The sequence below is a fragment of the Macrosteles quadrilineatus genome, unplaced genomic scaffold (genome assembly GCF_028750875.1).
Source record: "Macrosteles quadrilineatus isolate MER2022 unplaced genomic scaffold, UCM_ALF_1.0 Scaffold_9__3_contigs__length_116548681, whole genome shotgun sequence".
Lineage (NCBI taxonomy): Eukaryota > Metazoa > Arthropoda > Insecta > Hemiptera > Cicadellidae > Macrosteles > Macrosteles quadrilineatus.
The window spans coordinates 1,589,511-1,612,782 of NW_026542602.1; the positions used below are offsets into that span (position 1 = coordinate 1,589,511).

General features: G+C 34.7%; 1 protein-coding gene across 1 annotated transcript; it reads right to left on the reverse strand.

The window, feature by feature from the left end:
* Positions 1 to 4,120: 4,120 nt before the first annotated feature.
* Positions 4,121 to 22,280, reverse strand: LOC129004344 (serine/threonine-protein kinase meng-po-like). The gene is made up of 8 exons (XM_054432906.1): positions 22,137 to 22,280; positions 12,847 to 12,984; positions 12,222 to 12,413; positions 11,374 to 11,506; positions 11,156 to 11,237; positions 8,975 to 9,110; positions 8,146 to 8,320; positions 4,121 to 7,729 (listed from the first exon to the last, which is right to left on the reverse strand). The coding sequence occupies exons 1-8, from the start codon at positions 22,200 to 22,202 to the stop codon at positions 7,428 to 7,430; spliced, it is 1,224 nt and encodes a 407-aa protein (XP_054288881.1). The 5' UTR covers positions 22,203 to 22,280; the 3' UTR covers positions 4,121 to 7,427.
* Positions 22,281 to 23,272: the final 992 nt, after the last annotated feature.

A 23,272-nucleotide genomic window follows, 5' to 3' on the forward strand; every position in this document is an offset into this window, starting at 1 on the left:
TTTTCTCACCACTCCCCAAACCTATGAAATTCGACATATCTTTACTTATATTTTGATGGTCTTCAGGTACTGCTTCTGCTTTTCTTTTCAATGAATTCTGTATTTTTCCATTTGATACAATGTACACTAACAGTCAACACAGCTACAACTATAACGTTATGTGAAGAACTAGAGTAATCAGCAAAATTAATAAATAGTTGACAACAAAACATTTCTATAGCAATGCATATGTATACTGTTTGTGTAAATAAGTGAACAGCTGGTTTTACCTATTTTGATTCATTATTATTGCAAATTCGTTTTTAATCCAACAGGGGATATATGTATAAATACGTTTCCACCACACTATGATGTTTTTAGCTGTGTTACATACGTTAATTGGAGACTGAAAGTTACGTTTTGCTGTCCAGGGCCGAAATATCAGCTGTCATCGTCATTTGAGGGCCGAGCAGGGTTTTCCTGCAGGTTTCTTCAAGCCGTATAGGGCCCCTAGCTCGACCCCCAAATGATTAATGATGGTTGATGATTGAAGATGATCATTGGGGGGGGGGGGGGCTTTTCAAACGAGGCCGCCACTTTTTAAATTTGAGTAGTAACCGCAGTTTAGGTTAGGTATGGCTAATTTATAGCTTTACTCACACGTTTATTTCATTTACTGAGCAGAAATAATCACATAAACTCAAAAATCACCTAACCTAAACTGAGGGGTTTCCAAAGTTTAAATAGTAGTGACCCTTTTCTGGAAAAGACCCAATTCATTAACAAAAATTACTAAATTCAAAAGACTGCAAAATCAAATGTGACGAAACAAGAATAATAGTTCCAAATAAATAATAGTTTCATGCAACCGTGACACAAGGCTTGGTTGGAGCGTTGAATCTGCTGCTAAAATATCGAACACTCAAGCCGCTGCCAAAGAATTCGCCATCGAAATTCAGCCTCCGTTTGGCGCCCGGCCCGACTAGGCATTGCTGCGCTTAATGCTGTGCAATTAATTTGTTCTGTAGTACTATGTACTATTTGTACTATATTATACTGTGTGTAATGAAACCGATTATATTCACAATATTTAGTCAGTTTGAGGAAAAGTTTCCCCACTTTTTGTGTACTTAATGTATGTTGCTTAATCAGCTGTTGAGTTATTATTTTAAACATAAGGGTCAAGTGGAGGGAATATATTTCTTTCCCTAAAACCAAAATATTGTGAACGAAGTATATAATATTACGTGTTAGCGCTGTTATACGAATAGTGTGTTACGTTGTATAACACTTAGACAAGTTTAAACTGTAAACATTTGCAGGACTTAATTATACAAAATGTTAAATTGATCGATTTTGACCAAAAACTCTTATCATCATCAGACCCAAATGGATATTCTTTAAAGGCTATATATGTGTAACCGTCCTCTATAAATATATCAAATGGCGTTTTACTATGTGTGTAAACCCAATTAAAGAAAAAAACTTTCCTTTTTTATTGTTCAGCCTCACCAAACTCGAACACGAAATCGAAAATATTAAAATTGTATTCTGTGTACAGAAGGGAAATGCAATTTGCCTATTGCGTTGATGAATTAAGTGTTCAATCTAAATCGATCACCACTTACCATCTTTTATATATAGGAATAAGTCTTGTTAAAACAGTATGAGTGTAAATATATAACACTTTCAAGTGTTAGACTTATTTTTATTTACTTTCCGAGACACAAAAAGGGTCTGAACGAACTTAATTTTATCATCTGAAACGTAAAAACTATCTTTTCTTACTCCAGTGATGAAATATACTATCATCTATATTATTAAAAGAATATGGGTTTTTGTATTCAGCAAATCAACTCCTAAATATTAATTTTATAGGCATATTTTGTATCAATTTAACGCTATTATCCTCTAGATGAGCCTTTTGCGGGTTTGGATTATATCCCGTGAAAGGTCTTCGGCCTATAGGCTTTTAAAATTTTAGAGTTTGTGCTGAATTCTGTAGTCAATCATCTGAACTTTTACAAGTTTACATTTGTTTACATCAATACAACGTGTACGATACAATTATACGAAAATTGTGTCATCGTTGCAGTTGGTGTTGTTTTAGTGAATTCAAGTAACATATTGTAATGGTATTAGTATAAAATGTAAAGAAGAAAATGACCAATGCTATATTTTGTGTTTTGATAGGATTTCCAATAGAAAATTTTAAATTAATTCAACTATAATAGATCTTGAAGTCACAAAGTGACGCTGGCTGCTAGTTATTTTTGTTTGTTTTCACCACTGTTTGGTAAAGTACAGAGAAGTAGTAAAAGCTTTCAAAGCAAATACGAAGTACGTTTTCTAGTATTTCAGGTCGTGAAAATGTATGTTTGGTAATGTACAGTATGGTAAATAGTTCAGTCTCGCTATTTACTGTACAATCATTTCAGAAATCTACGTGACGTCATCAAATCCTTTTATGTGTTTATGATCACATAACACTTTAGGTTTACTACGCTCACCTACATTTACACATTACTTTAACGTAGACGTTGTATGTTGAGTTTAAGAATTTATATAAACGACAGGTAGCTTCATTTGTACTCAAAGGAAAACTAACCTAAAAATATGTACTTTGAAACGTCACTACTTTTTATCAGTACAGTTCACCCTTGTACTGTACCGGCTCACCCCTTGCTTTGCTGGAAACATTCCACGCCTAGGCTTCTGTATCCCATGTGGACGGGCATGCAAGGTAAAAGAGGAGACTCCAAACTCTTTTAAAAGAAAAATACATGCATACATCACCAATGATTAAATAATTCCTCCCATCTATGTTCATATCGTTCTATAATCGTAAGCGTGAAATAATTAAATAAACAGTTGGGCCTTTTATAGTAAAAGATTATGTGATTTCAGAAATAGTTTCTAATCTGTTCTATGATTCTATAACACATGAGATATACTAACACAATATGTATGTTAGTAATACACTTGCTTAATTAAGTGACTACAGTAATGTAATCGTAATCGTAGTGTTTAAGTAGATTTTAACCGCCTGCTTTAAAAAATAGCTTGTCATCTGTATCCATACTGTAATTATAAAATAATGTTTTCATGAGTCTAGAATTAAAAAAACAAAGTTGGAACAAAAAGAACTTCTTTTATCAATGATGACCGAATTTTACATTACAAGTAATCAATGGTATGATAAGTACTCTTATAATTTTAAATACACTATTTATTTATATTAATGACCCGTGAGACAGTATGAAGTAAAAGGGTTTGGAAAATATAATAAAAAAATACAGCAAAGTGCAGATTTTTTGTTTTTTCTATTTCTAATCTATAATTGATGCAGTTGATTTTCACACCTTCCCCAACTAACATATTTTACTGTTTTTTTGTCGTTTTGTTTACTTAAACTTAGAGAAATCGTGTTTAGGCCTATAGGAAATATAATTTGAGGCAGATTTTGTGACATTAAACCAAAATATTCGTACAATAAATAATACCATCCTACTAATTCCTTTGTTATCCCTAAAGCGACCAAAACTGTTCTCATTGCCTTTCTGGCAATAAATCATTGAAAGCATAATAATTATTTAAATGCCTTATAGCATCTTGGACACTAAACCTAAAATTACCACTGACAGTATAATGGAAGAGGTTAAGACATACAACAAAACAATTTTACACAATTTAAAAGAAGAAGTTTGTTTACCTTTTTATCAAGAAAAAACACCCGACCAAATAAGCTTAAACATTCAACTGGCATAACCTCTATACGGAGGGGAAACATTGGCATTAATGTATATTTTCTTTATACTGTAATTCAATAACTCAGGACATTGATCTGGCACTAAAACGTTCTGAGGTAGAGAGTTTGGGCATACATACTTAATTGTGTTTGTGGTAATTTAAAACCAATAATTTTACATAATTTTCAAGTCTCTTTCATCTTCTTCTTATTTGTCGTTTCATTGGGACATTTTCTTCATGCAGCTGATTTGAAGAGAAGATGTAAAAAATGACTTCCATGATATCAAGTCTATACTTTTTTATTAGGACTGGAGAAATAAATGAACATTACTGCTGCATTTTTAGATGTTAACGAATAATGAGGTAACAAAAACAACACACATAATACTACAGGTAACATTTTATTCATGACATCTAGAAGCGTTTCAATAATGAACTGGAAAGTTCTCAGTCTTTTACGAGTCACTTATTAATTTAAGATGGTATTCTAGCCTTTGGATTATTGAATATTGCGTAAATATGCTCATTTATAGTAACTATCAGGTTGTGGTTAGCAACCGAGTTTCGGCACAAAAGGTGACATGATTATGATATAAAAGAGCACGAATACTAGAAAAGACCCGGTATGGATCAAAAACATAAACAAATGACGTTTGGCCTGAAATCAAACAAAACCAGATGTTAATTAATGCAATTTCTGTAGGGGTTTTGTTTACTTTCGGGCCAAAAAAGTCAATTGTTTATGTTTATGATCCATACAGGTATTGTATTTTTCTAGTATTCTAGTAGTAGTATGGAGACTACATTTTTTTACAATAATCGAGAAATGTGTACTTACAATATTGAGATAACCAAAAAGAGTATTTACACATTTTCAATAGAAATTTACAAAAATAGTAAACTTACGACACAAATTCTAATTGTTTGTAATCAAAAATAGGCACATTTTGTGGTATAATAAAAAAGCTTCGTTTCATTGAACAAATCACAGTAGTTTAAACCTATGTATGTATATTTAGATTGTAAATTGATTGTTATAAAAAACTCTTTTTAAATATACAATTAAGAAACAGTGTTTTTATGTCAATATTTAAACTTGGATTATTATTAACACTTTTTGAACTGTAAACCAAACAGTATGTAATGCAATTGAAATTGGATTATAGTTGCAGTTTTACGCGCATAAACGTAGTGAAAAGTTAATTTTTCTCAAGAACAATATCTACAATTTTGAGGTTTTACAACATGTAATAATATTATTATAACTCGAATATTATAAGAACCGTTGAAAATATTTCCTTCTATTAAAACTGTTTAAATATATTTTCTAATATTTACAATTGAAACATACGATTATTTCTAAATCCATAATATAATAAAATATTTTATTACAATGATATGTTGGCAACATTACATCAACAAATAAACCAATTAAAAAATAACATAGAACACAATTACACTTTTCTGAGATATTACTAAACTAAAACTATATTTCTCTTTCTGTTTCTACATTTTTGAAGATCAACTGAGCTACTTATTAAATACACGAGATAGCAAATTTTTCTCTTAAAATCATAATACAATTGAATACACTTTTATTATTTTGTTTTCATTTTGAAACTAGTGATTCAAAAACAAAGGTCTTATAGATTAGATTTGCAAATTAGAATAGCTTCGTTTATATATTTATTGTAATTTAATCGATTGATACTATTGTATTTTTGAAGGAAACTATGCTACTAAACTAACATATATTGCTATTCAATAATGACATTTATATTGCATGGTTACTAAGGACTTAAAACAAAATTCCTTCCCTGGACACAAACACAATTTACATAATCATAACTGGGTGGTTCTTGGATATACTTGGACACATATATATGGACTTACATTAAATTAACTTACAAACGTATTTTATTTACAAACAATGACTTATTTCTAAGTCACAACAGTATTGTCCTAAGTTATCAGGTAATTTCCTATACATATCTTAAACATTAATACAATAACCCTCACATATAAAATATCCTCTTTTTACTCTACAAAAAAGGCTGGATAAAGATAAGGGATATCTTAAATTAACTTTACAATAGTTTAGCACTTAGAAACTAGTTTAGATATAAAATGAGAACCATTTATCGAGTTGTTCGAGTACATGGTTATCCTTTGCTATAGAGCATCAATTTTAAAAATCTAAAATAATAAAAAAAATCAATGACAATAATTAACTAAAACATTGTATCAACATTAACACAAATACTACATATGTGCTGTACATTAACCCTTATGGGAAAACAAGAGAATCAAAACAACGTCCTTGCTTGAATACCAAGCTTTGTTGAGGTCACCAGATATTTTGGAAATACAGACGAAAATCAATCAACAATATGATGGTGAACTTGCCACTGGAACTTGTCCGAATTTCCTTTACAAAACTACCAGCGACCAACTGTATGAAAGCAAGACGTCTTTATGATTCTCCGAGTTTCCCATAGGCCTGTGTACTGATCGAAATACACAGGGTGTCCCGGAACTCTCCACCAATATTTTAGGGCATTGTTCCTGGGTAAGAAACGTTTCTAAATATCATATTTAAATTGTCCGTAAGCCCTTAGTTACTCACACATAGCCACCATTGAGTTTTTTCACTTATTGTTTTTTTAGAGGAAAGTGGTTAAACATACAAAATTGGAACTTTGCACAAACGTGTATCAACTAGACAAAGCTGCAAAAAAATATGACAGTTTTCCAAATTCATAAAACAAAATGGCGGCCATTTAAAATTTTGTATCCTAATAACACAAAAACCGTTGATTTTACAAAAATCTTAAAGGAATAACCTTTTTCAAGGCAATTTAATTACAAATCGGTTGCAACCTTATTTTTTTAAGATTGAACGAATGTTAACTGAGATATGGCAGCTTTAAGCTTTATGATACGTGTCCGCTCGAGGTAGTTGCAGTGTATGCCGAGGCATGCTGTCTTGTACTATTAAAGCTCCAAATTTGAACTTTTTTTAGTTATTTAAGAACAAAAATTTTAAATGGCCATAATTTGTTTTTATGAATTTGGAAAACTTTAATAATTTTGTAAAAGCTTTGTCTAGTTGTTACATATTTGTGCAAAGTTCCAATTTCCTATGTTTAACCACAAACAAAGTGAAAAAACAAAATGGCGGCTGTATGAGTAACTAAGGACCTCCAGACAATTTAAATATGATATTTAGATACGTTCCTTACCTAGGAAATATTCCCTAAAATATTGGTAGAGAGTTCCATGACACCCTAACAGCCAAAAAAATTTGTCTTTATCATACTAAAAGCTTACAGTAAAAGTGCATAGATGGTATAGATATCGGATACTTTAAAGACTGTATCATATACCCATATAACAGCACCAGAACGTGCAACATATTTACAGTCGGGTTCAATCTAACACGAAGCTCGCTTTCAGTGTTTGTGAAGGTAAACAAGAAGAAACAGTGTCTTTTACAGATGTTCCTGACACGACGACCAGTCTTGTAATAGTAACGCCCCTTTACAATCCTTGGATTGCCTGTACCGTGCAAGACGGTGGCGCAGGCGCAGACAATATTAATCAGTCTTGGCAATGACACAATGATTGTCTGCCAGCAGACAATCTGAAGTCATCGCCCAAGACTGAGGAAGTTTAATATTTGGAAATCACCATATTTCTCAGGCACTCGCAGATCTACTGTCCGTCCCCACGGTTCCTGTAGAAGATCCTGCTTCCTTGGATCTCCCGTAGTTCCTCGTCCTGCTAGAGGTCGCGGTACTCGTTCCTTCCTCCTCTTCTTCATCTTCGTCTATCACGCTGCTCTGGATCCATTGACGGATTCTGTCCTTCTTCGCCTTCCTGTCCACCGTAGTCTCTATCCCGTAGGCCACCAGGGTTGACAGCAGTTTGTTCTTCTCCTCCGCGCTGCTGTGGAAGCTGTACATGGAGGGGCAGAGGCCGTCATCTTCGTAGCCCATCTCTGTAAAATTATAGATACATTATAGGCTACATGAAAACTATGACAGCCTTTTGGAAATAATCAAAAAGAAATAAGGAAGGACTCGTTTTTGAGGATGTGCTTTACGGCTGTGCAAGTGTGGACAGTAAAAGCATAGAAGTAGATAATGCTAAATAATGCTATAATAACGGGTCCATCAAAGGTCGGGGTAATGATTTGAGCAAAATCCCCCACCGTCAATGTTCATTTCTTGGTTAATGGTACAAAGATAGTTTTGAACTTATAGTAAACAAAATCTTGGAAACGTATAGCTGAAGCTTTCTGAGGTCGACACTCAGGAATGTTCAGTTCAACGCCATTGCACAACTAAGAAGTGAAATAGACATGGTAAAACCATCTTGGAATCGTTAAGTTTTGTAGTGATTTCTGATACCAACCAGCTTGTCGGTCCAGCGAAGACTTGGCCAGCCACCGATCCTCCAGATACCTCGGCAGATCCGTGAGACGCTGCGGTCGCTTGTCTGCGCGCGGCTCCAGGAACTTGCGCAAGAACCTCTGGGCTCGCGCAGACACCAGCTTGAACAGCTTGGGCTTGCGGACCGGCATCATCACCTGAGCAATCAGGTATTGTGGGTCAATCAAAGGTTGTTTTGGTCATTAGGCCAACGTACGCATGTCTATCTTTCATTGGATTTTTTTATTACTTACGAATATGAAACGTTTGCTATTTATTATCGTTTTGGTTCGTTATGTTTACTATTATGAAATGTAGTTTTTATAAATAAACATATTTTTTACGTCTTTGGAGTAAGGACTCACAAAAGATTATATATTTATATATAACAAATATCTATGAGTTAAATGACATTTTTATTTATTTTTGCTTCCCCACTGTATTCTAGCGTCACCGAAACAAATTACTAATTCTTTAGGATAGGGACTTCTACTTTCACATAAATTGTTTCCAACAACAACAAAATTATGTATGTAATTATGTATGTTATTATTATGTATGAGGTAGATAAGTATTCTACGTCAGTAGGACACATTCCCTTCACAACTGAGTGTATTTACACTCAATCCCAACGCCCTTGAGTTACTCATTAACGAGTATGAAACTTTAAATTGAGGTAATGATAGCGATCATCATAGTCGTCACCCAAAGACCATTCTATGAAATTGCCAATCCACTGATTCTATATACTACACAAACACGTATTAATGATCTGATTAAGAATAATTTAACTCTAAAGTATAACATGTTACCTGGTTGCTGCCGTGCCATTGGAGGTACCTTGTATACCTAGGGTCATCAAACATCGCCTTCTGCCAGGGAAGACACCCAGTGAGGCAGACGAACACAACGATGGCGAACTGCCACACATCGTGCGACGTCTCCGCTCTGTACACAGAGAGCAAAAGTCATAAGTGGTTACGGTAGCAACTGCGCCAGTTAAAACAACTGCGCCGGTTAGGACAACTGCGCCGGTAACGACAACTGCTCCAGTGACGACAACTGCGCCAGTTACGACAACTGCGCCAGTAACAACAACTGCGCCAGTTACGACAACTGTGCCAGTAACGACAACTGTGCCAGTAACGACAACTGCGCCAGTTACGACAACTGCACCAGTTACGACAACTGCGCCAGTTACGACAACTGCACCAGTTACGACAACTGCGCCAGTAACAACAACTGCGCCAGTTACGACAACTGTGCCAGTAACGACAACTGTGCCAGTAACGACAACTGCGCCAGTTACGACAACTGCACCAGTTACGACAACTGCGCCAGTTACGACAACTGCACCAGTTACGACAACTGCGCCAGTTACGAAAACTGCACCAGTTACGACAACTGCGCCAGTTACGACAACTGCGCCAGTAACAACAACTGCGCCAGTTACGACAACTGTGCCAGTAACGACAACTGTGCCAGTAACGACAACTGCGCCAGTAACGACAACTGCGCCAGTTACGACAACTGCGCCAGTTACGACAACTGCACCAGTTACGACAACTGCGCCAGTTACGACAACTGCACCAGTTACGACAACTGCACCAGTTACGACAACTGCGCCAGTTACGACAACTGTGCCAGTTACTTGTGGCATTTGTCACCATAGAGGAGTTTTCATAGAGGAGGCAAGTCGTAAAGGGGCATTGGTATAAGTTGAGTAGTCGCCATAAGAGAAGCAAATTATAAATGAGGGACTTGTAATCATTTATCATACTACTTGTTGGGTTTTTTGTCTGTAATTTATTTACGATGCAAATTTATCGGTGTGTACAACACAAAGGTCTCTAATTGATGCCATCATATCAGTGGTATAAAATACATATACCTATGTTCTAAACCCCATAATGCAATTAATGTGTGTTTTGACTTTATTGTCCTTATATAACAGTCTACAACATTATTTGGACGTGAGAATGTAATCAGTTATAAAATAAATGTAGACGCCAGCGAAACCTTTTGGATGCAATTCATTCTGAAGAGGCGTGTTAATTTCCACCTTTTTCACGTTGGTATACATTTTCAGAACGTTCCAGGAAACGTTGGAATCGTAGTTGTAAATTTATGTCAAAGACATTCGTAATGTAATTGTCCCTACAATCATACTTGGCGAGTTCAAAACGATTTATCAAGTCTGAAAAAACTTCACTTTCTTCTCTTCACAATCGTAGAACATAATTTTTGACACCGTGCCAGAGACAAGCTGTATGCCAAATCCCATCTGAACTCGGAACAGTTTACGATCAACCTTTCAAACCACATGATTTTCATACTCAATTATTGAATACAATTAATTATTATCTCAGTAATTATAGTTAAAAGTAGAGCATTATTAGTTGTTTCAATCTACTAACTTAGTTTAGCTGCATTTAACCAGGTTACTTTACAATTTAACCTTGATTTTACACTAGTCTCATAATTTCTTTTGTTGGGTTTGAAAATCCAAAAGACACAGCTTGGAAACTCCCCCAACTCGCACAACTACTCACTAAACCCCCACAAACTAATGGAACCCTTTTGGGTTAATTTATGCTAGGCCACATTCATCCCACTCGACTTCATTCCAGGAACCAGTAAATATCCTAGATAACATCTTGGTTTATACGAAGATGTTTGTGGAAGTTACAATTTTTCTTCAGATTTTTCTAAGGCAACAATGCCTCAAACGTTTCCCTCTACGTTTTTCGGAGGCACACTTGATTTTTATAGGACGGAAATTTGTATGCAGTAATACTTATACTACTTATGTATGTTCAAGGTGGTTCAACCTCTCCTCTCACACGAAGGTTCTTCCTGCCTTAGATAATTAATTATGGTTTTAGCAATCCCCTTTTATACCAACTGGCGTAAATTTGCAGAGACTTTTCTATTACTCCACAGCCACATTAGTGACATTATTCAGCTACATTTTTCTACCACTACCTACTCACTTGTATGTTTCATCTGTATTTGTAAGCAGAACTTCTGGTGGTGAGTATGGAAGCCATTCGTTCCTCCTTCTTACCAGCGTCCCTGAAAATATACAACTATTTTACTCCCGGAAGAAAACAATCGTTTGGAGTTTGGAGTATAGAAATCCTACATTACTCAAGTTTTATACGTTTCTGTCCACTAATTGTTTATTGTTTGTATTTGTTTTCACAATCACCTGCTCTCCTGGTTTCACCGAAGTCGCACAACTTGACTCTAGCAAAGTCTGACCTGAAGACCAACACGTTGTCCAGTTTAACATCTCTGTGTACCAGATCTCTGGCGTGGATGTGCTCCAACGCGGCCGCCAGCTGAAAGAATACATCAAAATTAACTAACTTAGTAATACAGTACTTTCATCAACATTCAATAGGCTATTGCGTGATTTTTCTTAATTCAAGAATAGAATGGAATTAAAAATTTACACAAACGATTTTCTGGTGAAATTCTAGATATTTATTCAACAATTCGGTTTGTAGACATGGTTATGGTTCCAGTTGGTATCCACCTTTAAGTCTTCTTGCATGATTGTATTCATTCAGCGTGTCTACTGGAATAAATTTATCATAGCTCTATGATGTGGAATCGACAAATTTATTTTTCCATCATAGTTTCAAGAACTAAATTAACGAGAATACCTTTGTTGTTGTCGCCTGTGGTCCTTGAGTAGGTAAGATGTTTGTGTCGCCCTATACATTTCGCCAACTTGCATAGGAAGATGCCACACAAGCTGACGAAGTGCTTCGGGTGACACAGTCATCTTACCAACTCAAGAACAACAACAAATGTGTTCCCTACGTCGATTAAGGCAACAAAGTAAGATATTTCTCAAATCAAATGCTTGAACCTCTCTGGTTCTCAAAGGGAAGGTAATTTCCATACTCAGTTTGACATCAGTAGGCTATTTCTCGAACACATCGATCGGACGTTGAAGTACTAAAAATAACACAGGCCAGGAAAGTAGTAACCGTTGATTATTGAGACTGTTACCAATGCTACGCTACCAATGCTACAGTCATATCCTACCTGTCTGGCCACACGTTTGCTATGCAGCTCTCCTATTCCCGTCTCGGACACGTTGCTCGTCAGATCCCCCAATGCTGCATATTCTTGACTGAACACGTAGAACCCTGCAGTCTCAAACGCCACGTCATGAGTTGTGACTATGTTCTTGTGAGCGGACAGATGAAGACCGTAATGGAATTCTCTGTAGAAATCCTGCGAAATAGTGTTAGTTTTCAGTGTAAAAGTTCAATGATCAATCATTAAGGGAGCACTAAGATTACTGGACGTCCTAATTTTTTTTATATAGGATGTTATGTTATCCCTTAGTTAATCTTTTGGGGTGTGAGAAGTGAGAAAATACTCCTTTAAAAGTTCGTTTCGATGGTTGATATATTTGAATTTAAACTATTCAATAACATGATTGTTATTGTATGATTGTAATAAGGATGGATTGTTAAAGCGTAAACTTAAAACATTTGTTCCAATCTAGGAAGAGAAGCATTTTATGTTGTGATTGAAAATAAAGCTATTGTATCTCTCTTTTCTTTGCCTTGAATATATGTTCATAACGATTAACAAATAGCATTCTGTGCACGAATCCCCATTTATTAAAGTATTCCACTAAACTTGTTATCTTTTTACTCACTTTTATAGAAACATAAGGTTTCGGCAACGCCTTCAAAACCATCTCCGTGTCTGTAACTTTGTGTTCTACCAACAGAATCTTGCCAAACCATCCTTCTCCAACAATCTGTAGAATGTCGAACTCTTCTGCTAGGTTTACCTGAAAAATACAAATACTTTAACATATTGTTTTCCCACTCAAATTACATGTTTTGTATTTTAAAACTTGATGTTGCATCGGAATATGCTCTCAAAATGTTTTGGAGTATGGAAACATTCATCCAAGTCGATTCAGATCAAGAGTTTAGTAACTAGGGTGAGTATAGTGATATTTAGGTGATTCAGAACCTTAGAAAAGTCAGCAGCTTTTCAATTGTTTGATATTGTAAAAGTCTGGGTAGCTGAGTGGTCGCAGTGCTCGCCTAACAATCAAAAGGTTGCAGTAACTTTTTGATGGTTTGAAACTGGACTCAGCTGTTCCTGATCATTGGGCTTTAAATAAATGGTCCTGGCTAATGAAACAGCTGATCTTAGTCAGTAACAATGCTAAACAGATCACCTCACTTCGTTCTATCACTCATCCTTCACTCATTTGGATTAAAATACGCAAGGTGGTGTCCCCATCTCAATTGATAATGATAACGTTGTTACTCTGCCCTTAATAATATGATTTGTAAACAAGATTTTGAATAAGAAAAAATACTTGGTCAGTAACAAAGGCATTCAATAAGAATCACTCCAAGTAGAAACACATTTTACTGAACTAATATTTGAGTAAGAATTGATTAAATACGTCCATTATCCACATCTAAATTTTGCTTTTTTTTAAACGTAGTGATTTTATGACTGAGCTACTCGTTTGCAATACAAATTTAAAACATGTACTAGAAAACATGCATATTGCGCATTGCATGGATGGGAAGTTGTTCAAAAACAGTTGTTATCTATCAGAGATCTGCGTCATAGCAAGACTTGCATTAGAACAATGGAGAGACTTGGCGCTTACAATTCATTATAACTGTTCTGTTTAGAGAAAATAGCTCCTCTAGAGCTCCGACTCTCTCCCTCAGTCTCTCTCGCTCCTAAGTATTGCATTCAACAACTGGTAAACAACAAGCAAAGACATATTTTTTGTAAACCACTAATTAAAGGAGCTTAACACAGATTTTTAGTAGTAAAAACTTCTAACACCAGAATTATATCAAAGAATTTTTGTTTCACACAACATCATAAAGAACCACCTTGGTTTTTTTTCACATACCAATACCTTAACAATGCAAAATAAAGTGTACAACAATCTGACTCATACTTTCTCCCCTTATCTTGTCATCAACTTTTATAAGGTAAGGTGGGAGCAACTATGATATTTTATAGGGAAAATCACAAAATGTACAATAACTTGCACTATTTTGTTTAGAATTACAAGGACCATAAAATACTGTTTTAATCGAAGCGGAAATTTGTTCAAAAATTCAATTTATTTTATTTTATTTCTTTATAGGGATAGTAACAAAAGTTACAATAATTTTTGAACCATAATTTTTACATAAATGGGTATACCATTTTGTTCAGAATTTTAAGGGCTATAACCATTAACTTACTAACGTTTTATCAATATTGTTCAGGTTTTTTTTAATTGATTTTTCCTTTTTTTGTGTTTTTACGGGAAAATGGCCATTAAAAATCTAAAATTTAAAAAAAAGGGAAAAGAACACCTTTAGATACCGTTTGTTAGTTTTTTACATACCATATTTTACCAAGATCGGACCCGAGGGTGTGGTCTCTAGCTCTGTACACAGCCACACATACAGACAGATACACACAGGCATCACTTCGAGTTCGAGAACAACTTTTTTGGGTCCAGGGGGACCCAAATCGGATATATCCACTCAAAACATCAACTCGAAAATGTTTACGAAAACAATACTTTCTCGATATGGCCTATACAGTAGGGGGAGAAAGTAAAACATCTGATTAAAGAAGCTATATCCTCATTCTTTTGCCTATCTTGAGCGCCTTATTTTTGGTTGATAATTATTTGTATGTGTAGCTTCAGTAAAAACAGCACTATTCAAATATATTGTATATTTATATGTATACACTGTATAATGGAATTTAATATTTGGACGTAATTTGATAACACGTCGGTTATTTATTTACGATTAATTTGAACTGCAAATTGAACAAAATAACACACGGGTGCTGAAATCGACACATTGTAAACACTCTGTCGGGCCGACTCCGCTATAGATAGCTGCACGAGATTAGAACCAGAACCAACAGTTGAACAGTTCAACAGTTCAGATCACCTAGCTAGTGGTGATGTGGGTTTATCACGAATACAAGAAAAATACCGGTATGGATCATAAACATAAACAGATGACGTTGTTGGCCCGAATTCCATACTAATATCATTGAACATATGTTTTGGCAGCTCTATCTAAGAAATGTTAATGTTTACTTTCGGGCCAAAAACGTCATTTGTTTATGTGGTGTTTATGTTTTCTCTATTTCATAGTCGACTTTTGCATTTCAAGGTAGACATCTCAACTGTAGGAATCAGCTGTTTAGTTCAAATATATGTATTGTTTAATGACCCGCTCAAACTGTTCTCTGTTTTGACATACTGTAGCGAAAACGGCTGTTGAGGGGGTAAAACAGAACTTTTCATCCCTTGAAATATCAGCTGGAGTGTATCAGCTGTACATCTTTCTCATTTCTACATCCACTGACTTTCAAGAATAATATTATAGTTCCAAATTATAGTGGAAGGAAAATACATAGGTGTGCTATTATTCCCGTCATATGCTGACGTCACCCAGATTGCAAACAAAGAATCAGCTGATTGTATTGCCATATAAGTATATATTTGTTTTGATTCGATTGTTATTGTTTTTTTTAATTTGTATAAATGGTAAAAATATGGTGTTTGCAATCTGAGTGACGTCAGCATATGACGGGAATAGCACACCTGTGTATTTTCCTTCCACCATGGTTCCAAATAATAATAGTCTACTATCGTCATCAAAATTTATTTGTATTTATTATCGTGTCAAATTAAAAATTTAACAAATAAATAGCCTATTTAATGTCAATTGTACCGATTTAAATGTAAATGTATATCATTAATTTTAATTCAAATTTATAATTTAGTTGGTGGAGTAATACCAGTTGCGTAAAACTTTTTTAACGACTAGAATATGGGTAAAATGGTCGAACTTAATGGTAACAGCTGTTTGTTTATGAAGCAAGACAAGATTGAAGTCAATTTGGAGCTAACTTCTAAAGATTGAATGCAAAATATTCGTGTTGTGAATGAGTCAACTTAAAGAATGGTGCAGTATGACGAAAGATGTAGTTCATCGCTCGGGCCAAAAGTGTCTTTCCTTCTCACACTTATTTTTTAGCATCTGCTTCGCCACGGTCTTCAAACTTGAGTTCGTGTCGAAAAGTCACTTTAGGTCCAAGTGATGAATGTTGTATAGCTTTATATAATATTTTTATTTGTTAACAAATTTGTTCGTAGTTCAGCTTGGTTAAACATTCCATGCATATTATCTAACACAGCTAATTTGACATGGTAATCTCAACTCTCATCCATAGGTGAAGTTTTCATTTCATTAAACAAAATAGTTCATGTTGCACACACCAAGGCTTTTTCACCCAAGCTATTTTCAAGACAAGCTCCGACATGTGAATAAAAGGTTATCATGTGTCGTGTTGTGATTTATAATATTAAATTAAATTACAGAGTTTGCAATAGGCTGAAAACTGAGCGTAGTGAATTAGTTTCTTTACAGGGATTTATTTTACTTGTGTTTTCCCTATTTCCCCCTTCATTTTTTCTCATAAATATATATATGTCTTTTCGTCTTTATTTCATTCCACTATACACAAATTGTTCCCGTAGCACACAAACCAATATTCTGCTCTTTATTTCCACCCTAATAAATAATGGTTTTGGCATTCTTGAAAAGGACAAAGTCAAAATGAATTAATTTTCTTTGCGAAATGAAATTCTCTGACTGGCTGTGTTGGGAAACTATCATCCAATCCATTCATTACCTACAGTTTCTATATTTTTGATTAGTTATTGCTACGTTTAGTTTAACGTATCTAGAACTTTAAACACAACCTATTAAAAACCCAGAAATATCACACAAGTGAGAGAAAACTATTCGTAAATACATTCTGATTCCAAGAAAACACAAACACTATATCAAATGCATAGTGTTGACAGAAAGTAGATTGCACTGTTTTGGATTAGCCATCCAAACGGAACTTCTTAAGACGAGTAATTTTCAATTTTTGATTGTTTTGCCAACATTGGTCATATAGGTTGCCATATTGGACACGATAATGCAAACAACAGTATAGCTGCTTAAAAAAACAAAAGTCAACTCAAAAGAACATTTGGTTACGCGCCATTAGACTTGTTTTAGAGTTTACTGATGATTTCCCTTATGAAAGATCGGTCCACAGTTAAACTTAAAGGGTGTTTACCTTAGGAATATGGGAGTGCACTGAACATATGTATTTTACCTAACCTTCAGGCATTGACTGTATTAATAGTCAAAGGTTCAGGGTTACTTCCGTATTGCTAAGGGTATGACTGGGTCTAGAGGTCAGTGTAATGCAGGGTTAACCTACAACCGATAAAGTGAAAAAAAACAACAAAAAACGCCCGATTATGTCTAAGAGTCGAGAGTCCCGTCAACAGATGGTCACAAGAGAAGTACCTGCTTAATGTAATCCCACCAGATTCAATGTCGCAAGGGAAGTGGACAAAAATACAAAAACATGGTGATATTTTAATATACAGTGATTAATTAGGCCTGCGTTTAATTTTTTACTGGAGTTTCGTTTCACAATTCGTGTACTGAGACATTGACATCCCTCGTTACCAAATGTTGGACTCGCCCGCTGGTCCAATCAGAGTATTTGGCATTTGGCAGCCGTTTGTTCAATTATACATTTAGACGCAGGTCCGCTCAATTTATGTCTCACTTCGTGGTTTCAGACTCGTTAGAAAGCTTTTAGATCCTAGACGTTAGCTATACTAATTCCGCCAATTAATTTACGATAGTAACGGGGTTTTCCTGCCTACAAAATCGGTTGTTTAAACTCAAAATGTTTATTATTCGCGAAAATAGTACATCACTGTTTACTGTGGTAGATGAGTATGTGGTTTTAGTGCTTAGCAACAATGTGAAGATTGTTGGTTCAATCTTAAAAAGTCAATACCTTTTTGAAGGTTATATCCTGTGAAAAGTCAATAGCTTTTTAAAGGTTATATCCTGTGAAAAGTCAATAGCTTTTTGAAGATTCAAAACTGGACCAAGCTGTTCTTGATCAAAGACCTTCTAAGACTTCCTGGATGTAAAATCACAGATTTTAGTCAGTAACAAAGCTATGGGAGGCTCATCATTAATCCGCACACCTCTTATCCCATCTACATTATTTACAATGATACCCTGAGTAGAAGATAAAAGAAGTATTGACTTAGTCTTGCAGTAGTGGTTTGACACAGACAAAAGGGGAAGTGTGGTGCAACAAATAAGTTTTTATTAAATAATCTCTTCTGCACTCTGTGACTCGTTGGTTTTTACCCTGAGTGAGATCTCTTTTGCACTCTGTGATTTGTTCTGCCTTTGATGGTGCAGTTACACTTGCTTGGATTTACTATCTAAATAAGATATCTTCTGTTCTCTGTGACTCGTTGGTTTTTACTCTGAGGGAAATCTCTTTTGCACTCTGTGACTCGTTGGTTTTTACCCTGAGTGAGATCTCTTTTGCACTCTGTGATTCGTTCTGCCTTTGATGATGCAGTTATACTTGCGTTGGATTTACTATCTGAGTGAGATATCTTCATCTGTGCTCTGTGAATCGTTGGTTTTACTCTGAGTGAGATCTATTTTGCACTCTGTGATCTGTTCTGCCTTTGATGATGCTGTTACACTTCCGTTGGATTTACTACCTTAGTAAGATCTCTTGTTGTGCTCTGTGACTTGGTTTTTACTCTGAGTGAGATCTTTTCTGTGCTCTGTGACTCGTTTGTGTCTCTGCTGCTGCTCTGTTTGTGAATGATTGTGGAGTCTGGTTTTCTTCTCTCTGGGTTTGAGTAAAGCTTCTTGTATTTGATTGTTTTACTAACTAAACTTTTAAAACTTTCTATGTATTGTAAATATGTCTTCATCTGAAACTACATATCTTACATTTACATTATTTTAAAGCTATTGTGTGTGCAATAACACTAATAACAGTTTAGTTGTGATAATAATGGAGTGACTAGGAGGGGATATTAATGCCCTAGCAAGGAAATAATTTATAGTAAATCCGGGTATGATACAGAGAATCTACCAAGCGCTTAAAAAATATAGCTGCCAAATTAACGCTTGACTCCTCTCTATAAAAAAATATTGACTAGTGGCCAACACCCAGAGGCTTTTATAGGTATCAAAGATAATAGTAGTTTTCAAGCCAGGAAATGAGCAAGAAGTTGCGTAAAAGTTATGCGCCCCAAGGCCCTACCAAGTGTGTTCCTATTAGCTGCTGAATTAATTAATTTTTTGGACTTGAAGACATCTCTAACCCCAAATCAAATCTTTCCTGGCTGAAAATTCTGTCTGCAACAGTGCAATGTTCTATATTGTTGTGTATGGTAATTGGTAAATTGGTGATAAATGTTTGTGGTAATTGAAAGAGTGGACTGTTTCTTGTTCCTCTTCAGGCAAGCCTGTTATCTTTAGAAAACAATGTAAAATTAAATATCAAGAGATTTTTACCGTCACATAAAACCAGTTTTTAAATTTTGGTTACTGGGAAAACTATATCATAAGATGCTCAGATTATACAAAAGAGTAAGAAAACTACTTGCATTATCCAAAGGTAATGGTGTGACTACACATAAACTTCCTCAGGCAAATCTTCAAACTTGTTGTTCATAAAGATAAAATTTGGTTGTCATATTTAGCTGCCAAAGGCAGGAAGTCTGTCTCTTGTTTCCTCTATTTATAGACAGCTAATTCACAGAACCATCATAACGAATTGTCTCTTCTAAGACTGTTTTAATAGAAGAATTTGTACATTTTCAACTGAATTATTATTTATTATATTAATTAGATTTTTTGCAACTATGCCTAAAATAGTATCTAGTACAAGCTCGCAAGGAACCTTTTAGTTTCAAAATTAAATTCGAAAAGCATTCCACGTCTGTTGATAACTTTGAAGCCAGTTGATTTGGCAGTGAAACGTTGTTTACTTCAATCGCATACAATACATTATTTGAGAAAAATATTAAATTGCCAATATTGATTCTGCATAGTCAGGGGCGCATATTCATCTATTTGTGTGTCATTTATAAACTATCTTTTCCTGTAAATGTGTTCCATTTGCATTGTTTATTTTAAATACGATCAACTATTTTTATTCTGGGTGCTTTTATGTTTTAAGGTTTTCTACTTTCTACACACCTACTTCTGTAGTTCTCAGCGAATAAGACTGGACTTGGGGCACCGTTATAAAGTATTTGATAATGTTTCCTTTTTGGCTCTCTGAAAAGGAAACTCTTGATGAGTAAAATGTTTGAGCCGTCATTGGGTATAAGTTACTATCTTTGTTCATTAGTAATGGTGTCAGTTTATGTTATCTAAAAGAATATTGCAGACATTTTCATCACAATGAAAAAAAAACTAAGTGTTCGGTGTTGTGTTGAGTTGAATTTACAGGATCTGGAATCTGATCCTGTCCTCTGGTGAAAAAAATATTTAAACAATAGAAGAAACCAGGTTTAACCATGTATAGTTTTTATGATTCTCGCCCACGACACACTTTTCTGGAATGAGCTTTCAATTGATGAGCATATTTGTTTTGACAAACAAAAATACCATTCTTTGTAACCTTCTCAGATCAATTCCCAACAAAGACATAGGAAAGTATTGAAGAAGATGGTGTGTAATTAAAAGAACTAGAGGTCGCCCAGTGGTCGAAAACTCAACCAAAAATATCAATGTACAGACTATTTTTCACCCCATGCTGTCAATAAAACGTCATATGATTGGAATTTCTTCCATTTGTTTTGATTTTCTGTTTATATTTTGTTGTAATTTCATCCATAGAAACCACCTATGTTATTTTATTTTTTTATTTTTTATTAATTTTTGTGCTTATTTTTGAGCTTATTTTAATTAATAAAGGGATTCTGCACAAGGAAAATATCTTTCTAAGAATTTGCGTAGATTTTCCCTACGATGTACTGAGGAAAAAGGTTTTAACAAAACATCCTTGCCTATTAAAAATTGATTTTCAGAGGGATTTTATTTTGTGCGTTTTACAATAGGTTATATTTGCAGGTTTTTGTATTTAGATGGAATATTTTACAAATAAGTGACACAACTATAGACGGAACATAGTAAACGTCAATGTCCATTCTACAGTTATTGGACACAATCAAGCCTTAAAACTTATCTATGTTTTATTTACTATTTTAAAATAGCCCTAAATGTTATCCAAAAAATAATACCATAGGGGACAAACAGTAGTTAAAATATGATTCAGTTTTGCCCATATGATACAATAACAATCAGGAAACAATGTAATAAAATGTATCAAAGCACGGTTGCTGGACACTGTAATTGAAATTTTCTTCGGCTGATCCATCAAGATGATAAACATATGTGGGAGTATGTGCAAAGTTATGGCAAAAGCTAGTTGAGTCACACCATTGAGTGATTCATGAATAACTTCTATCCACTGACTTAAAATGATTTTATTGGTTATCCAATTGAATTTTGTTCAAACATATTTGATGGAAACATTCATCCTTTTTTGTTTACTTCAATTGCAAAATGTTGAGCTCTTGGGCATGAAAAGAACAAAAATTTCTCAAATGGCTTTTAATCTAGGAAAGGTCTGAATATTCAATATCTCAACTCAATTTTGGGCTACTTAAATGTTCCTAGACTCATCTGATCTTAGTCCGTTTCAAATCTAAATCATTTATTTTAGTTTCAACGCCAGTGGTGCCACACTTAAGTGGTATCTAGCACTAGTGCTAGTGTCTAGGGCAAAGTCCAACACCCTTCACCTTCATGTACTACAATGCTCACGGTGGAGGAAGGCCCTGTGCAACAGGAATTACCGCCCACATTGTCTTATCCGATTTAAAAAAATTTCTCAAAACCAAATCTAAGGGAAGGGAAAGATTTTTATACAATAGCACACTATATGAGTGGCTTTACTATGAATAAAAAAATTGCTTCAGTCTACTTGAGTATCCAAAAACAACAATGCAATAGTTGCTTTAGGACTTACTTTTTCCAGTTCAAACTCCCTGATGCGATGGATGCTGCCGCCTATTGCTTTCTTGCTGCTAGTCATGATCCCTGAGCTACCTATCACATTATCACTGCACCATCACTCACAGACACACACACTGGTTGACTGACTAGTGGCTCGTGGCTCGGGATACCCAGACTGTTGTGGCTATTTTCATCTTGGCAGTTCACTTAGCCACCACCTCTCTCTCTCTCTCTCTCTCTCTTTCTCTCTCGCACACACACACAAGAACACACTTACAATAGCACATACAAGGATTAATTGTCTTAAGGGTATTCTCTTTGTTTGTGTATTCACATTTGTTTCTCTCGAATAGTTCAATATAAGAGGAACCCCAATACAAATTTTTAACATTATGTAAATATTTTCAGAATGCTTTTTAATCAGAACAATCAACATAAAAATGTGAGTGTTTTATTGTACTATGTATTAAAATTAAAATTTTTGTCATAAGAGAGGAACCCCTTAACCCTTCCCGGACAGCCTATAATATGTATACTGACAGCAAAATAAATTTTTAAAAATATCTTTTTTACACCTGTAATTTATAGAATGTTGTAAATAGTTGACCTATGCAGCACTTTTGTCCCAAATATTTTTTATATCTTTTTGTTTACTTTTTTTTATTCTTCTAGAAAAACATTCCTAGTACATCAATTAAAAATATAATTGAATAAAAGAACGTTTTTACAAAGATTAATGTTGTTGTTGTTGTTATATATAATCAACTATAACAATTAATAGATGTAATAATCGGTGGATACATCTGCCTACCGTCCGCAATGCACAAAATGCTAACGGATGTATCCACCTATGTCCGGCAAGGGTTAAAACAAAAATATATTCAAAAAACACTTCAACGACATTGACCTAATATTACAAAGAAAATAGGATGTGTTTTGTTGGTATCAGCTTTTACTGGGGTAACTTAAGTCAATCAATAAAAAAACAACCCTCTATTTAGGTAAACTATAAGAGTCCCATTAAGCTTATTTTCCAAGCTGGTGTACTGTTTTGGTTGTATTTGTTGTTAAACAAGCAAGTTTTGTTATAACATACTTTTCAAACTAACTTAAAAGTAAAATTAAAATCTAATATTATATCCATATTCC

Excerpts from the sequence above, each read along its gene's own strand:
- LOC129004344 (XM_054432906.1), bottom strand. The coding sequence starts at position 22,202 with ATGACTAGCAGCAAGAAAGCAATAGGCGGCAGCATCCATCGCATCAGG. Across the intron at positions 12,985-22,136 it reads GGGAGTTTGAACTGGAAAAA|GTAAACCTAGCAGAAGAGTT; the intron begins GTAAGTCCTAAA and ends TGTATTTTTCAG. Across the intron at positions 7,730-8,145 it reads TTCGCTGGACCGACAAGCTG|AGATGGGCTACGAAGATGAC; the intron begins GTTGGTATCAGA and ends ATAATTTTACAG.